The sequence below is a fragment of the Anser brachyrhynchus genome (assembly GCF_964034855.1).
Source record: "Anser brachyrhynchus genome assembly, chromosome: 11".
Lineage (NCBI taxonomy): Eukaryota > Metazoa > Chordata > Aves > Anseriformes > Anatidae > Anser > Anser brachyrhynchus.
The window spans coordinates 22,341,290-22,357,930 of NC_137706.1; the positions used below are offsets into that span (position 1 = coordinate 22,341,290).

The following is a 16,641-nucleotide window of genomic DNA, read 5'->3' on the forward strand; positions in this document are numbered from 1 at the left end:
CTCAGGCCCTTCTTTACCACTTTTTGCGCACTGTGATTCCAGAGCGGGATGGTCGGCCACCGAAGCTGCCATGTCGTCCCTGACGACCTCCAGTGAGGGAGAGAACTCCACTCCCAGGTTTGTCGTCGGCTCCAGGGATGATGAGACAGACTTCCTGGAATCAAACATGAAGACGGATGAAACCGATTTCTTTGAAGATGATGAAGAGGAGGAGTCGGTAAGGAGGTCCTGGCATTCTGGGTTGGAGCATCTGTGCAGAATTCCTGGGTTTCAGCCAGGTTTTGCATGGTTCCTGCTGAGGCCACAGACAGTCAGGACTGTGGGGAACATGGCACCAGGCCGTGTGGCACAGCCATGTGAAAGATGCATTGCACTGACATGCTGCCAGACTCGGTGCCTCGTGCTGCAGTAAATTCTAGCCTTTTCACTTGCAGGTCTTTTCCAGTTGCAACAGCAGATTTCTTTATCCTAGCAACTTAACCCTGATACTGCTGTAAACCTTTTGCTTTACCAGGGAACTTTTTGAGGAAAACTGGAGGAACCGTGAATAAGGGCAGAGAAGCGTCTGCGGGGAGGAAGCATTTGCTCTTTTCTGTAGCCTCCAGGAACAGGCTGCAGAAAGGAGAATGATCTCCAGCTCCTGACTACTTTTGGCCTCTATTCAGCCCACCCTTTCAGTCCCCACAACGGCCTCTGTACAGGGCTTCTGTTCAGAGGAGCTTCATGCCACTGAAATCATCTTGCCTTTTGGTGGGCTGAATGGACTGCTCACGTGGTGAACTGCTCTGACTTATTCTTAGTACAGTATGTAGGGACCTTGCAGAACTTTTATCAGCTGTTATCCTGTCTCTGCGCAGCCCGGGGGGGCTAACACAGGTAGATCCTCTAGCACAGTTAAGAAAGGTCATCAGCAGCATATGCTGACCTCCTCTTTAAGGACGGGAAAGTAGATTTCCAAAGGCAGTGCAGAGAAACCAGTGAATAGCTTGAACTTGTCTCTGCAAGACTCGTGGGCGAGGGCACTACTATGAGGCAGAGGAACTCTTGACCTTCCATCCTTTCATTCTGGTGATTCAGCTGGGACTTGTTTAAGTTGGTGATAGCTTTAGTGTTTTTTGTTTTTGTTTTTTGTTTTTAATTCAGAATGGGCTGAGCAAAGTACTGTAGAGTGGAGTGGAATGTCCCTCACTTTGTTCCTGAGGAAAACACCAGTCCATCCCACAGAAACAGTTTAGGTGCCTTGGGCACGTTAAAAGTGACATTTCCTCCTCTGAAGTTATGAGAAGTTGCTTTTCCCCCATGCAGATGCTTTAGGGTGTTGCACAGTCCTCTGCTGCCTGCCCCTCTAGTAAATTCCTGACAGAAATTGCCTTGAAATACCAAATACATCTGCAGCACGTGGGGACTCAGCTTTAGGAAGGATACAGTGATACAGTATTGATGGCCCAGTGATGGGAGTGCCCAGTGTTTGTGGCATTTTATTTTTGCTGTGGAACCTGAGCCCTTGGCTTTGCAAGTCAGTGCAGGTAACTTCTGAAGTCTCAGCTTATAGTTTGAAGCCACACTTGCATGTGCCGTGTAACCCACAGTCCTGTCCTGTGTGTATCACTTCAAATGACCTTACTGAGTTTGATCTTGCTTAGACCAGAATTACTTCATCAGGAAAACATCCAGTCTTTGATTAAAAACCGTCAGTGATGGAAAGACCAACACAGACCTTATCCTGTTCTTCTGTTACAGTTACCAACATTTTTTGAATACAGGCCTTCTATCTTGCCTTATTCGACTTAAATTTGTCCCACTGGATCTTGCTATACCTTTGTCAAGTATATGGAAGAGCCCTTAATACTGTTTCTCTTCTACTCACAACTACTTGCTGTTGTGATCTCCCCTTCATTTCCTCTCAGATAAAACAGACTGAGCTCCTGCTGTAGTCTTTTGCCATAAAGCATATGCAGCTCTTCTGTAAGTCCTCTTAAGTCTGCAACTTGTCCTGGTGAGTTGTGGGCCAGAGAATACGAGGGAGGATTCCAGTCCCTGCTGCTTATTCAGGTGCCAGATACTTTTTTCTCTTACCATAGCATTAGTACCTTGTAAAAGGAGGAGGTACATGTTGCCCGGCAAAGAAACAATCATTTTGGGCTGCTCCTTAATGACATCCGCCAGTGGAATCTAGTGGGAGCTGGAACTGTGTATGGTCTGAGTCTAGGAAGGGCTGTGAGTTCTTAGGGTTGGAAGAAAATCTTGTGTTTGTTCAGTATTGCCGCATTTGCACACTTACAGCTTAAATTCAGTAAAGCAGCTGATCCTGAACTAAAACAGTCTGTGTCTTCACTTTAGCCACCTGAACGGCAGATTGTGGTTGGAATCTGTGCCATGACCAAAAAGTCCAAGTCAAAGCCCATGACACAAATTCTGGAGCGTCTGTGCAAGTTTGAGTATATCACAGTTGTGATTATGGGGGAAGATGTTATTCTGAATGAACCAGTGGAGAACTGGCCTTCCTGTGACTGCCTAATCTCCTTCCACTCCAAAGGTAAAAGTCTGTAGCAGGCCTTAGCCTACCTAAGATCTGGACAAGGGAGCTTCCATTCATTCTTTTTGTTTTGTTTTCTGTATTTCAGGATTCCCTCTGGATAAAGCAGTTGCATATGCCAAGCTGTGCAAGCCATTTTTGATTAATGACCTTGGTATGCAGTATTATATCCAGGACAGGTAAGTGTCTGTGATCCAGTAAAGCCGCTTCCCTCTTCCTTTGTCCACTTTCTGTCCTTAGCATGCTGTGCAAGCTTCTTCCTGGCCACAAGCAAATGAGATGGGAAGGAAGGGTACTTTAGCAAGGCTTTTAGGGGTTGTTTCCCCATAACACGAAGGGGAGTAGATCTGGGGGTAAACCCATTGAGACTTGTCATGTTTTGTCTTCTGGTTCAAATGCATTGTAAGGAATGGCCAAATGAAGTAGGATGTGGAAGTGGTCTCATGGAATGAGACTATTGTGCCAAAGACAAAAAGACTACCCTCTTAGTAGGAGAGCCAAGTAGTGGGATGGCATTCTGGGGCAGGAACTGGGGGCAGCAAGGCTAAGTCAGACCCTAAGGAAGGTATGTTGGTGAGGCACTTCAAGAGGCTTCTTAGCCAGTTAGTAAAACTAACTTGTAGTCATGTACCGCAGTGCGTACAAACTGCTTTGGCTGTATACAGGTAGGGCTAATACTAGACACCAAACCTCCCACTGTATTTTTGGGTTGTGAGCAGTGTTCCTGCAGGTGCTGACAGGCACCCAGAGGTGTAATTGTAGTGAAGGAATTTCAGTTTCCTCATTCCAGACTCTTCTGTTGAATCTCACTGTTTCTGTCCTCTCGAGGCGTGAAGTGTATCGGATCCTTCAAGAGGAGGGAATAGACTTGCCCCGCTATGCTGTCCTCAATCGAGACCCCGATAGACCGGAAGGTAAGTGCCCAGGCTCTTCTGAAAGCCATTTGCACATACTGTACTATTTAAGATATTCTGCAGAGGTTGGGCACTGATAATCAGCTCAAGCAGGTCTGATTCACGAGTCTGTTGACTTTGGTGGAGAAAAGCCGTTTCTGCTGGTTGGGCCTACTGGCCAGGACTGAAGGGCTTCAGTTCTGCACAGGGGCTGCTTCCACTTTTCCTAACATGCTGCTGCTCTGCTTTGTCTTCAGAGTGCAACTTGGTGGAAGGAGAGGACCATGTGGAAGTAAATGGAGCTGTTTTCCCAAAGCCATTTGTAGAGAAGCCGGTCAGTGCTGAGGATCATAATGTGTATATTTACTACCCAACCTCAGCAGGTGGGGGCAGCCAGCGGCTCTTTCGGAAGGTGAGAGGATCTCTAGTTATGGTGTCGAGACCAACAGATTTGTGGGTCTGAAAGATGCATGTGGCTTCAGGAGGGAGTGTTGGGGCAGGTGAAGGAGAAAGGAAGGTTTTGTGTTGGGGAATACAACTTCTTAGAAATTTTAGTTGAACCTTAAAGAGCTGGGAATTCCAGAGGAATGTATTTTAGTGGTAATGCTGACTTCACCTTTGCTATCCTATGTCTGCCCAGTGTCCTGTGTAGCAGTTATGGAGAAATGTGTCCCTTATTGAACTACATACTGTTTTTTTCCATATCATTTCCTCAGTTTATTGAGATGATCCTTTTTAAAACCTGTTCCTGTCTGCTAACATGCGTGCTGCCTTTCTCAGCTTAGTGTTGCTTGCAAATGTAATAAATGCACTACGTATTCATAGATTTCACAGAGAATCTGCCTTTACTCACTTCCTCTACTTTGCCAGCAAAGTTAAAAGCTGTGATGCATCTTTTTTTCCAATCAGTTACACATCTGCCATTAGTAAACCTAAAGTGGTTGTTTCCTTAAGTATACACATGTGCCATTTGAAATTGTATCCAAAGCCTCCCTAGAACTTAAAATGACGTCATCTTCTGTCCATAAGATCTGTCATACTGTCCTAGAAAGAAGTAAAGTTGGTCTGATTATGAACTGTCATCAGTTATTATCATTTCCTTATTAGCTAGTCTCCTTACTTTACACATCTTTATCTACTGTTTTTTGGTGCATATCCTTGTAGCTATTGGAGTCAACCTAAAGGTCTATAATAACTTTTCTCCTCTTTAGGCCTGGAAAAGGACATACCTATTGCCTGTCTTTTAGAGTCTTTTTTGTCCTCCATAATTATGCTGTAACAGCTAGGGGTTCTGAGAGGTGTTCAGCCAATTCTCTCCCTGTGGTTCAAAGCTTATGCTTTTTGTTCTTCCATCTAAGAAAAGAAACCCAACTGACTTCCTTGATGTGTTTATTCTTTGCTTTCAGATTGGTAGCCGGAGTAGCGTGTACTCCCCAGAGAGCAGTGTAAGGAAGACAGGGTCATACATTTATGAGGAGTTCATGCCTACAGATGGCACTGATGTAAAGGTAATGGAAAGCCTGGAATCGCTCCTCCTTTCTCCAAGCCTGGGATAGCTGAAGGTTGGGCAGTCCTGCCTAAGTTGACTCTGGAGTGTTTGTTTAAGCTGTGAGGTGCGGTCTGTGCAGCTTGGATCCCAAAGTGGGGAGTGGGCATTCTGTAGATCATAACAGGAAGAAAGTGTGAGACCATCTAAATTTTTCCATGTGTCTGCAGTAGAACCTTCTGGAAGATGCAGTTACTCTAGATGGTTATGTCAGGTGTATCTATTTCTCTTCCTAGGTGTACACTGTTGGGCCAGACTATGCCCATGCAGAGGCTCGCAAATCTCCTGCTTTGGATGGGAAGGTTGAACGGGACAGTGAAGGGAAAGAAATTCGTTACCCAGTTATGCTGACTGCCATGGAGAAACTTGTTGCACGGAAAGTCTGTGTAGCCTTTAAGGTCTGTCTGTTTTCTCCGCTACACAAGCAGGATACACCATGAATGTCTGATTCGTAGCTCAAGCAGTGTTAAAGCCTGAGTTCTGTTACCCCACTGTGCTCCATGACTGCTGCCAGCTGCCATCTCTGCAGGCTGGGTACAGCTGGTCCTGCTGGCCCTGGCAGTTTGCTGATCAAAGATTACCGGGAAAGCAGGAGGGCCTCCATCAAATGCCCTCTGTGCTGGCAGGTGGCTGGTGTCCAGTGTGCATCTAAGCATCTAATATAAGATTCTGAGTGTGCCGCTTTGTCATATGTGCTGGTCCCTCCTTCACTATTCCTAGTTGTACATGTGTAGAGACCCTGGCCTTCACTTCCTCTGCTTTTTTTTGTTCTGTTTTTGATCTGGCTTTGGTGCGCATTTGTGTTCTACTGTAGAGTTAGGTAGCTGAATGTATGTAAGTCTAGGTGTAGTTACATGACATGTTCAGCAGTGTCAGCAGATGCTGCACTTGACTACTTGTTCCCGGCCTCACTGCAATTTGCAACCCATGCAGCTGTGCCGATACAGCTGTTCCGTCTTACAGCCTTTTCCACATACTGATGGATGTCTGTGAATTCACCACTTATTGTCTGTATTTCTTCAGTGTGCTTCAGAACAGTTAAGTTTAGAGGCAAGAGCAAGAGAGCCTGGAGCTGCTCCGTTCTGATCCTTTAGTGTTCTGTGGAGTAGGGGGGCTAGACCCGATAGGCTTAATCCAGGAGCTCATGGGCTGGGCTCTTGGTGCAGCTGTGAAGCTGTAGAGGTTCCTCTAAAGGGCCTCTTACTGCTAACTTGTGGCTGTGTTTTCCCACTTTAAGACCCGTGAGGCAGGCATAGAATGTAGAAATGCTGCAGCAGAGGTGCCTTTGGAGGCACCAGTGGAGCTGAACTGGGCAGCATATGCTAACAGGGCACGTGTGTCAGCCGTACTTGGCTGTGCATCTGCTGTCCTGCTTGCGGTACTCCCTCCCAATGTGCTTATGAATCCTGTGTCCTGTGTTTCCTCATGCAGCAAACAGTGTGTGGGTTTGACCTCCTGCGGGCAAATGGCCACTCTTTTGTTTGTGATGTGAACGGCTTCAGTTTTGTGAAGAACTCTATGAAGTATTATGATGACTGTGCCAAAATCCTTGGGTATGTAAAAGGGTAGAGGAACCCACAGCAAAGTATAATGAATGGAGATGATAAGTATGACATAGAAATCTGTGGATGGTTCAGCTAGGGAAATTTGTTCAGAAGGTGAAAGCATGGCTCTGGGAGGAAGGGGTTAATTATGTATAGCAGCTGGAACTCCTGCTTGCATTGGCATTAGCTGTCTTTTTCTATACCTAGAAGTATCCTACAGGATACATCTAAGATTGGTTGCTAAGGCCAGATGCAGTATTGGTGATGTGAGGGGAAATTGGTGTCCCCTGGGGGGTGCCCTAACCAGCCCGTGGTGTGCTAGATGTCTCTGCAAGGAAGGTAAGGAGATGATCTGTTTGTGGTTCTCAAATCTTTCAGCAGGACCACCAGGCAGGAGATGGAGAACCAAGGGAATGTGAGTTTTATGTTCTGATTTCTTCCAGAAACATAATAATGCGCGAGTTGGCTCCCCAGTTTCATATTCCCTGGTCTATCCCAACAGAGGCAGAAGATATTCCTATTGTCCCCACAACTTCAGGCACTATGTGAGTACCTGTCATCTTCTCAAGTGAATGCCCACGGAGGCTACATGAGAGACAAAGTGCAAATACTGTCCAAGGGACACATTTGTCAAGTATATCTTCTGTTTCCCCAGGATGGAGCTTCGTTGTGTTATTGCAGTCATCCGGCATGGAGATCGTACCCCAAAGCAGAAAATGAAGATGGAAGTTAAGCATCCTCGGTAAGAGTCAAGGCACGAAGATGCTGCTTTGCTGGGAAGTGAGGAGGGCCCATTTGCTGAATCAAGAAGCACAGCAGAAGAGCACGTGGAAAGCAGTGCTTTTTCCTGGCTCCATTCAATCAAATGTTTTCTTCTAAGTTGAGGGAGTCTTCTTTCCCCATAAGAATCTAGTCACCTTCTTCGTGAACACTGAAAGAAAGAGTGAAGGCTGCTAGATCCTTCAAAGTGAAGTACCCCACTAAATTGCAAGATAGGGGCTACCTCCTTTTCTTAACTGAGCCTGGAAACATTAATTTTTATGAGAATTTCTGAAGCACAGGGAGGACCCAGTGGGTCTGCTGGTTCTTCCTGAAGAATAGTGCATGAATGCATACGTAGGGATGAAAGTTGTAGCACTGAAACAACAGAAACTGTATCAGGGTTCTTTGTTGTCCATACAGGTTCTTTGAGTTATTTGAGAAATATGATGGCTACAAGACAGGGAAGTTGAAGCTGAAGAAACCAGAGCAGCTACAGGTGAGAGGAGCCCTCTCTGGGGTTACTGTGTGGATAAAGGTAATTTGGATCCCAGTGTGAGGCAGTTTTTTGAGAGGGTGAAAACCCTCAGAAAGGCAACAGTCTGTTGCACAAACACTCCCTTTCTCATTCTCCACCCACTATGCACTCAGCAGGGTGATAGTATGAGAGCATAGTGAAAACTGCTCCCGGATGACTTGAAGACTGTAGAACGGGGCTGACCTGATGCCGTTTGCCCATCTGTTGTGGTTGCCTCCAGTGAGAGACAGCTCCAGGCTGGGACAGGACAGTTTGAGGGACCTGTTTGGTTCTGAATGGGGCTGGAGCACGGGGTGAGGATGAAGCAAACTGCGGTGTGAAAGTTTGTCCTGCCGGAGTTGTGTCTTATGAAATGACATGTCTCTAAGGAGTATGCATGTGGCCCTGATGGTGGGTGAGACTGTCCGGAGGCCTTGTAAGATTATGGTGGTGAGTGAGAGGCAGAATTGCTGGGTGTTTGAGACAGTGTCTGCCCTCCAACAGGAAGTGCTGGACATTGCACGGCAGCTTGTGGTGGAACTGGGAACCCACAGTGACTGTGAGATTGAGGAGCGGAAATCCAAATTGGAACAGCTGAAGAGCGTCTTGGAGATGTAAGGATTCAAATAGTGGGGCACTGTGATTCTGTCTCAGAGCGTTGGTCAGCATGTGATGCAGAAGCAAATTGGGCTGCTGATGTCTTAAGCAGCTAGTTCTCCAGAACTCAGGGTATCCTCTGTCCGTTGTTAGAAGCTATATGTAAAAGGTGCCATCCTGTTAACGTTTTCTCCTCAGCATCAAAACCGCTGTTGATTCTTATTCCAAGTGTCTCTGGTGTTTGTCTAAACAACTTGAGACAAAACTGAGCTTCCTTTGCTGTGGGAAAGGAGCTGGAGTCCTGTAAGGACCATATTAATACGAAGCATTTTTATAAGTTTGGAACAAATGTGATTTAAATAAGGTTGTTTGGTGACAAAAGTTTAACAAAAGGCAGCTTGGAAAACATGAAAAGAAGTTTGTGTCCTCTTAGATTGCATATAGATGAAATAAAAGACAGTATGGTGGTGGTGTCATCTCAGAAACAAAAGGAAGGTTTCTCTCACTGCGACATACACAGGCGGTGTCTATTTAAGCCGTGTCTGTGGAGCACAGAAAATTATTTTTTACCATGATTCCTTCCCCTGCTCTCTCTGCTCATTAGAGGTGCGGCTACATTTAGAGTGGCTGGCAGATTCTTTTTCTGTGATCCCATTAATTCACTTGCTAAAGATGTAGATAGAAAATAACTAGGGTTGATTAAAGTCCTTGTGGGGGTATGAGAGCACAGAATGCTGTCAACTGAAGAGCAGGCAAGTAAATGGGTCTTTGAATTTCATTTAGGGAGGTTATATAGCTTTTTTGTGTGTGTGTGTTCATGCTGGGTCATAGATAGATGTCAAAAATGTTCTTGTTCCACGGCAGCTGGTGTTGTAACAGGAAGTTAGTGCTTGTACTGTGTATTTTTGCTATGTGCTGTCTAGGGACCTCTGGATACAGGGTGAATGGGGTTGGTTTATTTTTAATTTTTCCCCCTCTCACTGTGTTAGGTATGGGCATTTTTCTGGCATTAACCGTAAGGTGCAGTTGACCTATCTGCCTCATGGACATCCAAAAGCTGCAAGTGAAGACGAAGGTAAAGAAATCAGACATTGCTGCCATGATCTTTAAAGCTTGGTGTTTAAGAGTGTGTACAGCTATCCTATCTGTAAAGACCCCTGGATATACTAGCAGAACTAATGACCCATTAATCCTAACTTTGCTGCAATCATAAGAAGGGGTGAAGCGATACACAATGTAGTGTACCAGTACACCCTGGATGGTGCCACAGGGCTTCTGTTTCCAATTTAGTGAATGTCAGCCTATACCATCTGAAAGTAGTGGTTCTTAATTTGGTACTTGCTGGCTTGATTCTTGTGGATTCTGGGTCAGACTTGTGCTGAGAATGCTCTGCAAGGCTCTGGTGGCAACTTCTTCCTCCCATCCTCTCCCACTGCAAGCTCAGCTTTCAGATCTGACATAGTGAGTACCTGTTTGTCTCCTAGAAGGTCGCAGAGAGTCTTCCCCGTCTCTTCTCCTGGTGCTGAAGTGGGGTGGAGAGTTGACACCAGCAGGAAGAGTCCAGGCAGAAGAGCTGGGGCGAGCCTTTCGCTGTATGTACCCTGGTGGCCAAGGTAAGCTTTTTAAATGCATCTTAGGTCCTGTCCTGGGACTTTACCAGGTTGCTCAGCCCAGGTAATCACTAGTGTGAGGAATGCTCATATGTCTGTAGGTTGTGTGCAGCCTTTGTGATTCAGGTCATCACTGTTTTTGTTCTTTTGAGTTGACCTGATAAGGATAAATAATTCAAGTGGGCTTTGCAACCAAAGATAGCTAAGCTAGCCAGCAGTGTTTGTTGCAGTGGTTAAACTTCAGAATGTCTTAGTATGGGACATAGAATCACTAGGGCTGGAAAAGCCTCTTTCAATTAATCTGCCTGTATTCAGAAAAGAGAAGCAAGTCTAACAAAATAATCCTGATGCAGCAACACTTCAAAATTTATATATTTATTAAGAATGAAATTAGGTCAGGTGTAGAGAACAGGGGAAATCTGTCTTGGAACACTGGTAATTATGTCTTGGGACAGGGCAATAGTTAAATAACTTACCTGTGTTTTTTCTACCTTAATTCTGTGACTGTGAAAAGCACCTAGTACAGAGCCAGGAGCCCACCCCCTGCCAACAACAACAAAAGACTGAGATTGCCTTTCTCATCCAAGTAGAGAAGAGTCAGAAGTAATATACTTCTATATCGGTCTGATGAGACCGATTTACTTAAGATAATTTAAGGTGAATTGGAGAAGATTTCCTTCTAGAATAAGGGAGAATTAACCTGGGTGGAAGAGGATCAAGTTAGGGAATACTAAAGCAAAATGGACGTATGCAAGTCCATGGGTTCTGATGGGATGCCCCCATGAGTGTTGAAGGAGGCAGCAGATGTCATTGAAAGGCCACCGTAGATTATCTTTGAAAGATCATTGTGACTGGAGGAGGTGCCTGAGGACTGGAGGAAAGGAAATGTCACTCCTATCTTCAAAACTGGCAAGAAGGAGGACCAAGGGAGCTGCAGGTTGGTCATCTACACCTTGATCCCTGGAAAGGTGATGGAGCAGCTAATCCTCAAAACTGTTTACAAGCACATGAAGGATAGGAAGTTGATTGGGAGTTGGCAGCATGAGTTCGCAAAGGAAAAGCATGATTAACCAGCCTGATAAACTGCAATGAAGTGACTGGCTTGGTAGATGAAGGGAGAGCAGAGGATATTTTCAGTAAGACCTTTGATGCTGTCTCCCATAAAATCCTCACAGAGAATCTGATGAAGTAAGTATAGACTAGGTGGGCAGACAGTGGTGAGGACCAAAAGCTGGCTAAATGACCAGGACCAGAGGGTGATGATCATGGCGTGAAGTCTAGTTAGAGGTCAGTAACCAGTGGTATACCCCTGAGGTCAATATTGGGTCCAGGCTTGTTTAACGTATTCATTAATGATCTGGATGATGGGGCAGAGTGTACCGTCAGCAAGTTTGCAGATGACACGAAACTGGAAGGAGCAGCAGATACACCAGGGGGTCGTACTGCCATCCAGAGGGAACTGGACAGGCTGGAGAAATGGGCTGACAGGAGCCTCATGCAGTTCAACAAGGAGAAGTGCAAAGTCCTGCACCTGGGGAGAGATCTTAATCTGCAGTGACATGCTGTGTCACAGTTCCTGGAGAGCAGTTGGTACATGGCAGCTTTGTACAGATATACAGCTGACTTCTGTCTAATGTCTGTCCTTATCTAGCAGAGTGTTTCTCTGACTTATGAGCTCAGAGCTGGGAGCCGCGTCCCCTTCTTCTCATGCAGTGTGACTGGGTACTGTACAAATTCATCATGGGATTCCATCCAATAGCAAATGAGTCACCACTGTACTGTTTTTGGAGGGTCAGACTCAAAGCTGCATGAGTTGCTTTCTCTCATTACTGATCTGTCTCCTCTGGTTGACTCAGCCATCATAAATAAACTATTTTTCATGCCACAAGATAACTGTAGCTATACAGGATATGCTTTGGAAGCCAGGTGCTTCATTACTGGCTAGTTCTGGCTGCAGTTCTGATGGCAGCAGTACTTGCTTTTGTGCAGAGAACAAATAGAAGGAGGCAATTCTGTTGTGCTGCTTTATTCTGCACAGGGGCATTCAAGCTAGCAAAACAGTTACAGACTGTTGGGAGAGGGTTGCTGCAACATTTAGACAGCATCAGACCTTTACTGGTGAATCCTCAATTTCTTCCTCAAAATGAACTTTCCCAGTTTAACCTGGAACAGATTTTCAGGCTTCATGTATTGGCTAGAGCTCTGTGTTTTGGAGCAGCCTAAATGCTAGCTGTGAAAGTGATTAATTCTCTACAAAACTTTGTTACTGCAAGGAAGTTTGTTGTCTGAAGTAGTGGTATTCTGCAGTATACTCAGCTGATAGTTTTGCAGATGTCAGAATACTATTTTGACCTTGTTCTCTGTTCCAGGTGATTATGCTGGTTTCCCTGGATGTGGCCTGCTCAGACTGCACAGCACATACCGTCATGATCTCAAGATTTATGCCTCCGATGAGGGACGAGTTCAGATGACAGCAGCAGCTTTTGCAAAGGTTCTTCCTCTCTTGGGCATCTGCTAATTCTGCTACATTGGTCTTAGAATATGACAATTCTAAAGGAAAACCTCTGGTGATGAGGAAGGAACTGTCCTAGGAGTTTCCACCTGCCTGTTGGGAGGGCAGTGGTACACTATGCTAATAGCAAGTTTGTGGGGCAGCACTGGAAACCCAGCGTAGCTGCACATGTATGTTGTCTTTGGTATTATGCCCAATATGGGACTCTGACTTGAGGAGTTATTTACAGGGTATTGCTGGTGTTTAATGTTAGAACACATTACTGAGTATTAATTGCCTACAAAATGAAGGTTTCTGACTGCCCAGCCCAGAGGGCAAATGTCTATGGTGCCCAGACACCAAATGTCTTTGGTGCATTTTGGGGTGAAGGCTGGGGAGGAGACAGATTCATCTGCGGTTACAGCTTGAGCCAAGGGGGATCCTGTGGTAACCGTAGCTGTTCTTCAGAGCCTCTGCTGTATCAACATTTTCCGGCAAATTGTGTTGCCTGCTTAAGGATTGCCTAGACAAATCTGGGACTGCTGCAGGCAGAGATGGTGTTTTGCCTAGAAAAATGGCTGTTGCTGATGCTAGAAAAAGTAGATGCTGGTGCTGTAAAAATGCTCTTCAAGGACAGTTGAGATTTCACTCAAGTTAACTGGAGGTTGGCCTTGAAACTAACAGAAGTGTTTGTTGCATGGGTTGCACATAGCTGAAATCTTGTCCTCTGTTGTGTTAGGGTCTGCTGGCCCTGGAAGGAGAGCTGACCCCCATCCTGGTGCAAATGGTGAAAAGTGCCAATATGAATGGTCTCCTGGACAGTGACAGTGATTCTCTTAGCAGCTGTCAACACAGAGTGAAGGCACGACTGCATGAAATCATGCAGAAGGATGCTGAGTTCTGTGAAGAGGATTATGAGAAGGTAAAGCACCTGCATAGTCTTAGAGCTTCCTGTGTCTAGAAGGAGAATAGCGTTGCTGCAGTAGTTTAAGATGTGAAGCTGGCTGGGATGTGAACAGTAGTTCTGTTAGTCTCAGATCAGCTCTAGTCAGAATTGCAGGATATAAACAGAGCTTAGGAATGGCAAAGGAAGGATTTGGGGGATTAACAGTCCCTGTACGTCTCCAAGTGGAAATCCTCACAGTTGTTCCGGTGTCGACTTGTCCACTTCAAGAATCATCATCATGGTACATTTCTCTCCCTTTAGAGGTCCCAGTGCATTTTATTCTCATTGCTATGCCAGAAGAAAATGGGTTTGACAAACCTGTTTTATAAATGCATGTACAAATATGTGATTGACTGACATTTGGCATTTTTTTCAAAGATTTTCAGTGTGTGAAATCAATGTAACCCTTGTTAGAGGAAAGCTCCAAGATGTTGTGGAAGAAGTTGCTCCTCTGGTCTTGTGAACTATGTCTCATACAGGTTAAAATTTAAAAAAATAGATCTAGGGGAATTTTTAGTGAGGACGCTACAAAAACCTCTTTCTTCAGTGGCGTACAGAAAACACTGCCCAACATTGATGCTGGAGTGTCAAAAACTAAAGGGCTTTTTATAAACAATGGGTCCTGCAATAAGCTGGCCACAGTCGCATGACCTCCTATGTACGCCCTTGCACAAAACTAGGGAAAATGTGCGGGTCTATGGCAGAGAATGGGAACTACATTCAAAAGGGGAGTGATGATGAAAAGAGCAGTGGGTTCAGCTGAAAAGCTGCAAAAGACATTGCCTCTTCTGTGTAAGAGAAAATTCCTCCCAAGTTGCTTCTCTGCAGGATGGGAAAGTGGTCCCAGAATAGCCTGCCAGTGTGGTAGCTCTCACTGGTTTATTCCCTCCCTTTCCCTTCTCCCCTAACCAGGAATCTGGATTTTTAGCAGCTCTGTGCAAGTGTATACTGTACCGTATGCTACATGTACTGTATGCTGTACCTGATAGCCCCAGTACAGGAATCATATGCATAGCAATGTGAGTTGCTTGCTATTTAAATCAGATTGATTGTGCCAGCTAGGGGTTAAAAATAGTATGTTTTGCAGCAGAGAGACTTAAACATGATTCAATAGGAACTGTGATGAACTTTTGAAACAACTTGATATGGAGTAGGGTGAACTTGGTTTTCAAGCCAGTGAATCTTTGAGCCCCTGTTTTTGTATGTTGTGGCTCATGACTTGGACGGATAAGATTGTGTCAGAGACTAAGGCTGTAAGCACAAGAACCAAATGCAATAGGCTTTGTTTATCCCGGCCTTACAGGAAACCATGTGTCAGTAATATAGGTGACATAAAGCAAGAAGACTTTTCTGTCCTTATCTTCTTTGGGGCTCCCTGATTAGGGTGCATTGCTGCATGCTGCCTGGAACAATCCAATTTGCTGTGGGTGGGCAATTCACCTTTGCCAGATTCTAGATCTTTCGTGTACATACGAACAGATCTTTTGGATACAAACCCTTATGTGGTCCTGTCAGTGTCTGGTAACTGAAGAGTAGAGAGCATATGCTACATCCAGCACTGTAGCTGCCTCTCCAACCAGTCCCTAGACACTTTATTTTTCCCAGACTCTGAGATATGATTACAGAATACTTTTTCCCAGACTCTGAGATATGTTTACAGAACTGAAACCCATTACCATTAAGGAATATATTTATCACCTCAGAAAAATACTTAAAACACCTGTGGAGCCCTTCTGTTCAAGCACAGAAACAAAGAAGCCAAGAGTGGATATTGTAGGTGGAGGAAGGTCTGATCTGACAGGGGCAGTTGTTTGCTATCTCTGAGTTTGGTTCTAAGAACATGCCTAATTACCTTACCAGATTATTACACTTGGCTGGGAATGCAACTTTAGTACCTAATTTTAAAGCAGGGCAGCTGAAGAAGGCAGGTACTTTGTGTTCACAGTCTGTAAAGCTACTAACTAATCTCTGTTGTTATCTTCTCTCAGCTAGCACCTACAGGTAGTGCTTCTCTGCTCAACTCCATGACCTTTATCCAGAATCCAGTAGAGATCTGTAACCAGGTGTTCACCCTGATTGAGAATCTCACCTCCCAGATACGAAAACGTCTGGAAGACCCAAAATCTGCAGGCAAGCATCAGAGCTGGAAAGGGTCTGCAGCAGATTCATTTATTCTTCTGTCTTCAGAGCTCCCAAACATCACTGTGGTTTATATATATATAACTATAGCAAAGAAATTGTAGGGTGAAATTTTGTATATGCTATTGATATAGAAGGCCCCTATTCTGCTTTCAGCTACTGGTAAAGAGAGCTGTAATGCAACAGAAATGTAATATGTATCTTGGTTTTAGAAGGAATATAATCAGCAGCACTATGGCCTGGAGGGATATGCTTGGCTTTTTCGGGAATGTCTTGGAGGGCAGGTCAAGGCTGTAGGCAAGTTCTTTGGGTCATGACTTGCTGACCTCTGAGAGTTTTCCTTATAACAGCACAGAGGCTGTATAAAGGCACCTGTGGGACACTGACACATTCTATGGTAGACAAGCTGTAAGGAAAGCAGTTTCACTTTTTTCAGATTTTTGAGAAATAATTTATTGCTGCAGGTTAAGATGCAGTGCAACAGGTCTAGTGGCTTTTCCAGGCTTGGATTCCTGTGGGTGGCATAATGCCTTCTATGCTGGGAGAAGTCAGTTGGAGCTGTCACTTGAAATCTACATGGAATTAGGCAGGATGTGAATGCGTTTTTGTGTTCTCTGCTGTTTAGACCTGCAGCTGTACCACAGTGAGACTTTGGAACTGATGCTGCAACGCTGGAGTAAGCTGGAGAGAGATTTTCGCATGAAGAATGGCCGTTACGACATCAGCAAGATCCCCGATATCTATGACTGCATCAAGTATGATGTACAGCACAACTGTGCACTGAAACTGGAAGGCACAGCTGAGCTCTTCAGACTCTCTAAAGCCCTGGCAGATGTGATCATACCCCAGGTATAGCTTGTCCTGCCTGTGTGAAGATATCTGTGGTGCCACTTTCTGACCTATTCTCTGTCTGTTTTTTCTTGCATCTCCTGCACGTTAACTTTTAAAGCAGCGTATCACAGATATTTCTCATGTATCTCTCTTACTGTTTGTATAATGCCAAAACCATATATGACTTAAGATATGGCAGTGCTTTCTTCATGGATGAGGATTCTAACAGCAT

At 45.0% G+C, this 16,641-nt stretch overlaps 1 protein-coding gene across 11 annotated transcripts in view; it reads left to right on the forward strand.

Annotated features, from left to right (window-relative positions):
• PPIP5K1 (diphosphoinositol pentakisphosphate kinase 1) overlaps positions 1 to 16,641 on the forward strand; it is a 52,708-nt gene that overhangs the window by 5,200 nt on the left and 30,867 nt on the right. For 9 of the 11 annotated variants that reach the window (XM_080551652.1, XM_080551658.1, XM_080551651.1 and 6 more), the window contains 18 exons: positions 43 to 217; positions 2,341 to 2,536; positions 2,625 to 2,715; positions 3,365 to 3,450; positions 3,687 to 3,841; positions 4,836 to 4,937; positions 5,212 to 5,373; positions 6,407 to 6,528; positions 6,963 to 7,064; positions 7,175 to 7,261; positions 7,702 to 7,777; positions 8,300 to 8,409; positions 9,382 to 9,467; positions 9,877 to 10,005; positions 12,372 to 12,493; positions 13,233 to 13,415; positions 15,428 to 15,569; positions 16,204 to 16,427. In XM_080551652.1, coding sequence (XP_080407778.1) covers positions 71 to 217; positions 2,341 to 2,536; positions 2,625 to 2,715; positions 3,365 to 3,450; positions 3,687 to 3,841; positions 4,836 to 4,937; positions 5,212 to 5,373; positions 6,407 to 6,528; positions 6,963 to 7,064; positions 7,175 to 7,261; positions 7,702 to 7,777; positions 8,300 to 8,409; positions 9,382 to 9,467; positions 9,877 to 10,005; positions 12,372 to 12,493; positions 13,233 to 13,415; positions 15,428 to 15,569; positions 16,204 to 16,427 — 2,322 coding nt within the window. In that variant the 5' untranslated portion in view covers positions 43 to 70. The remainder of the gene's footprint in view (positions 1 to 42; positions 218 to 2,340; positions 2,537 to 2,624; positions 2,716 to 3,364; positions 3,451 to 3,686; positions 3,842 to 4,835; positions 4,938 to 5,211; positions 5,374 to 6,406; positions 6,529 to 6,962; positions 7,065 to 7,174; positions 7,262 to 7,701; positions 7,778 to 8,299; positions 8,410 to 9,381; positions 9,468 to 9,876; positions 10,006 to 12,371; positions 12,494 to 13,232; positions 13,416 to 15,427; positions 15,570 to 16,203; positions 16,428 to 16,641) is intronic. The other 2 variants (XM_080551654.1, XM_080551656.1) reach the window with 1 other exon arrangement.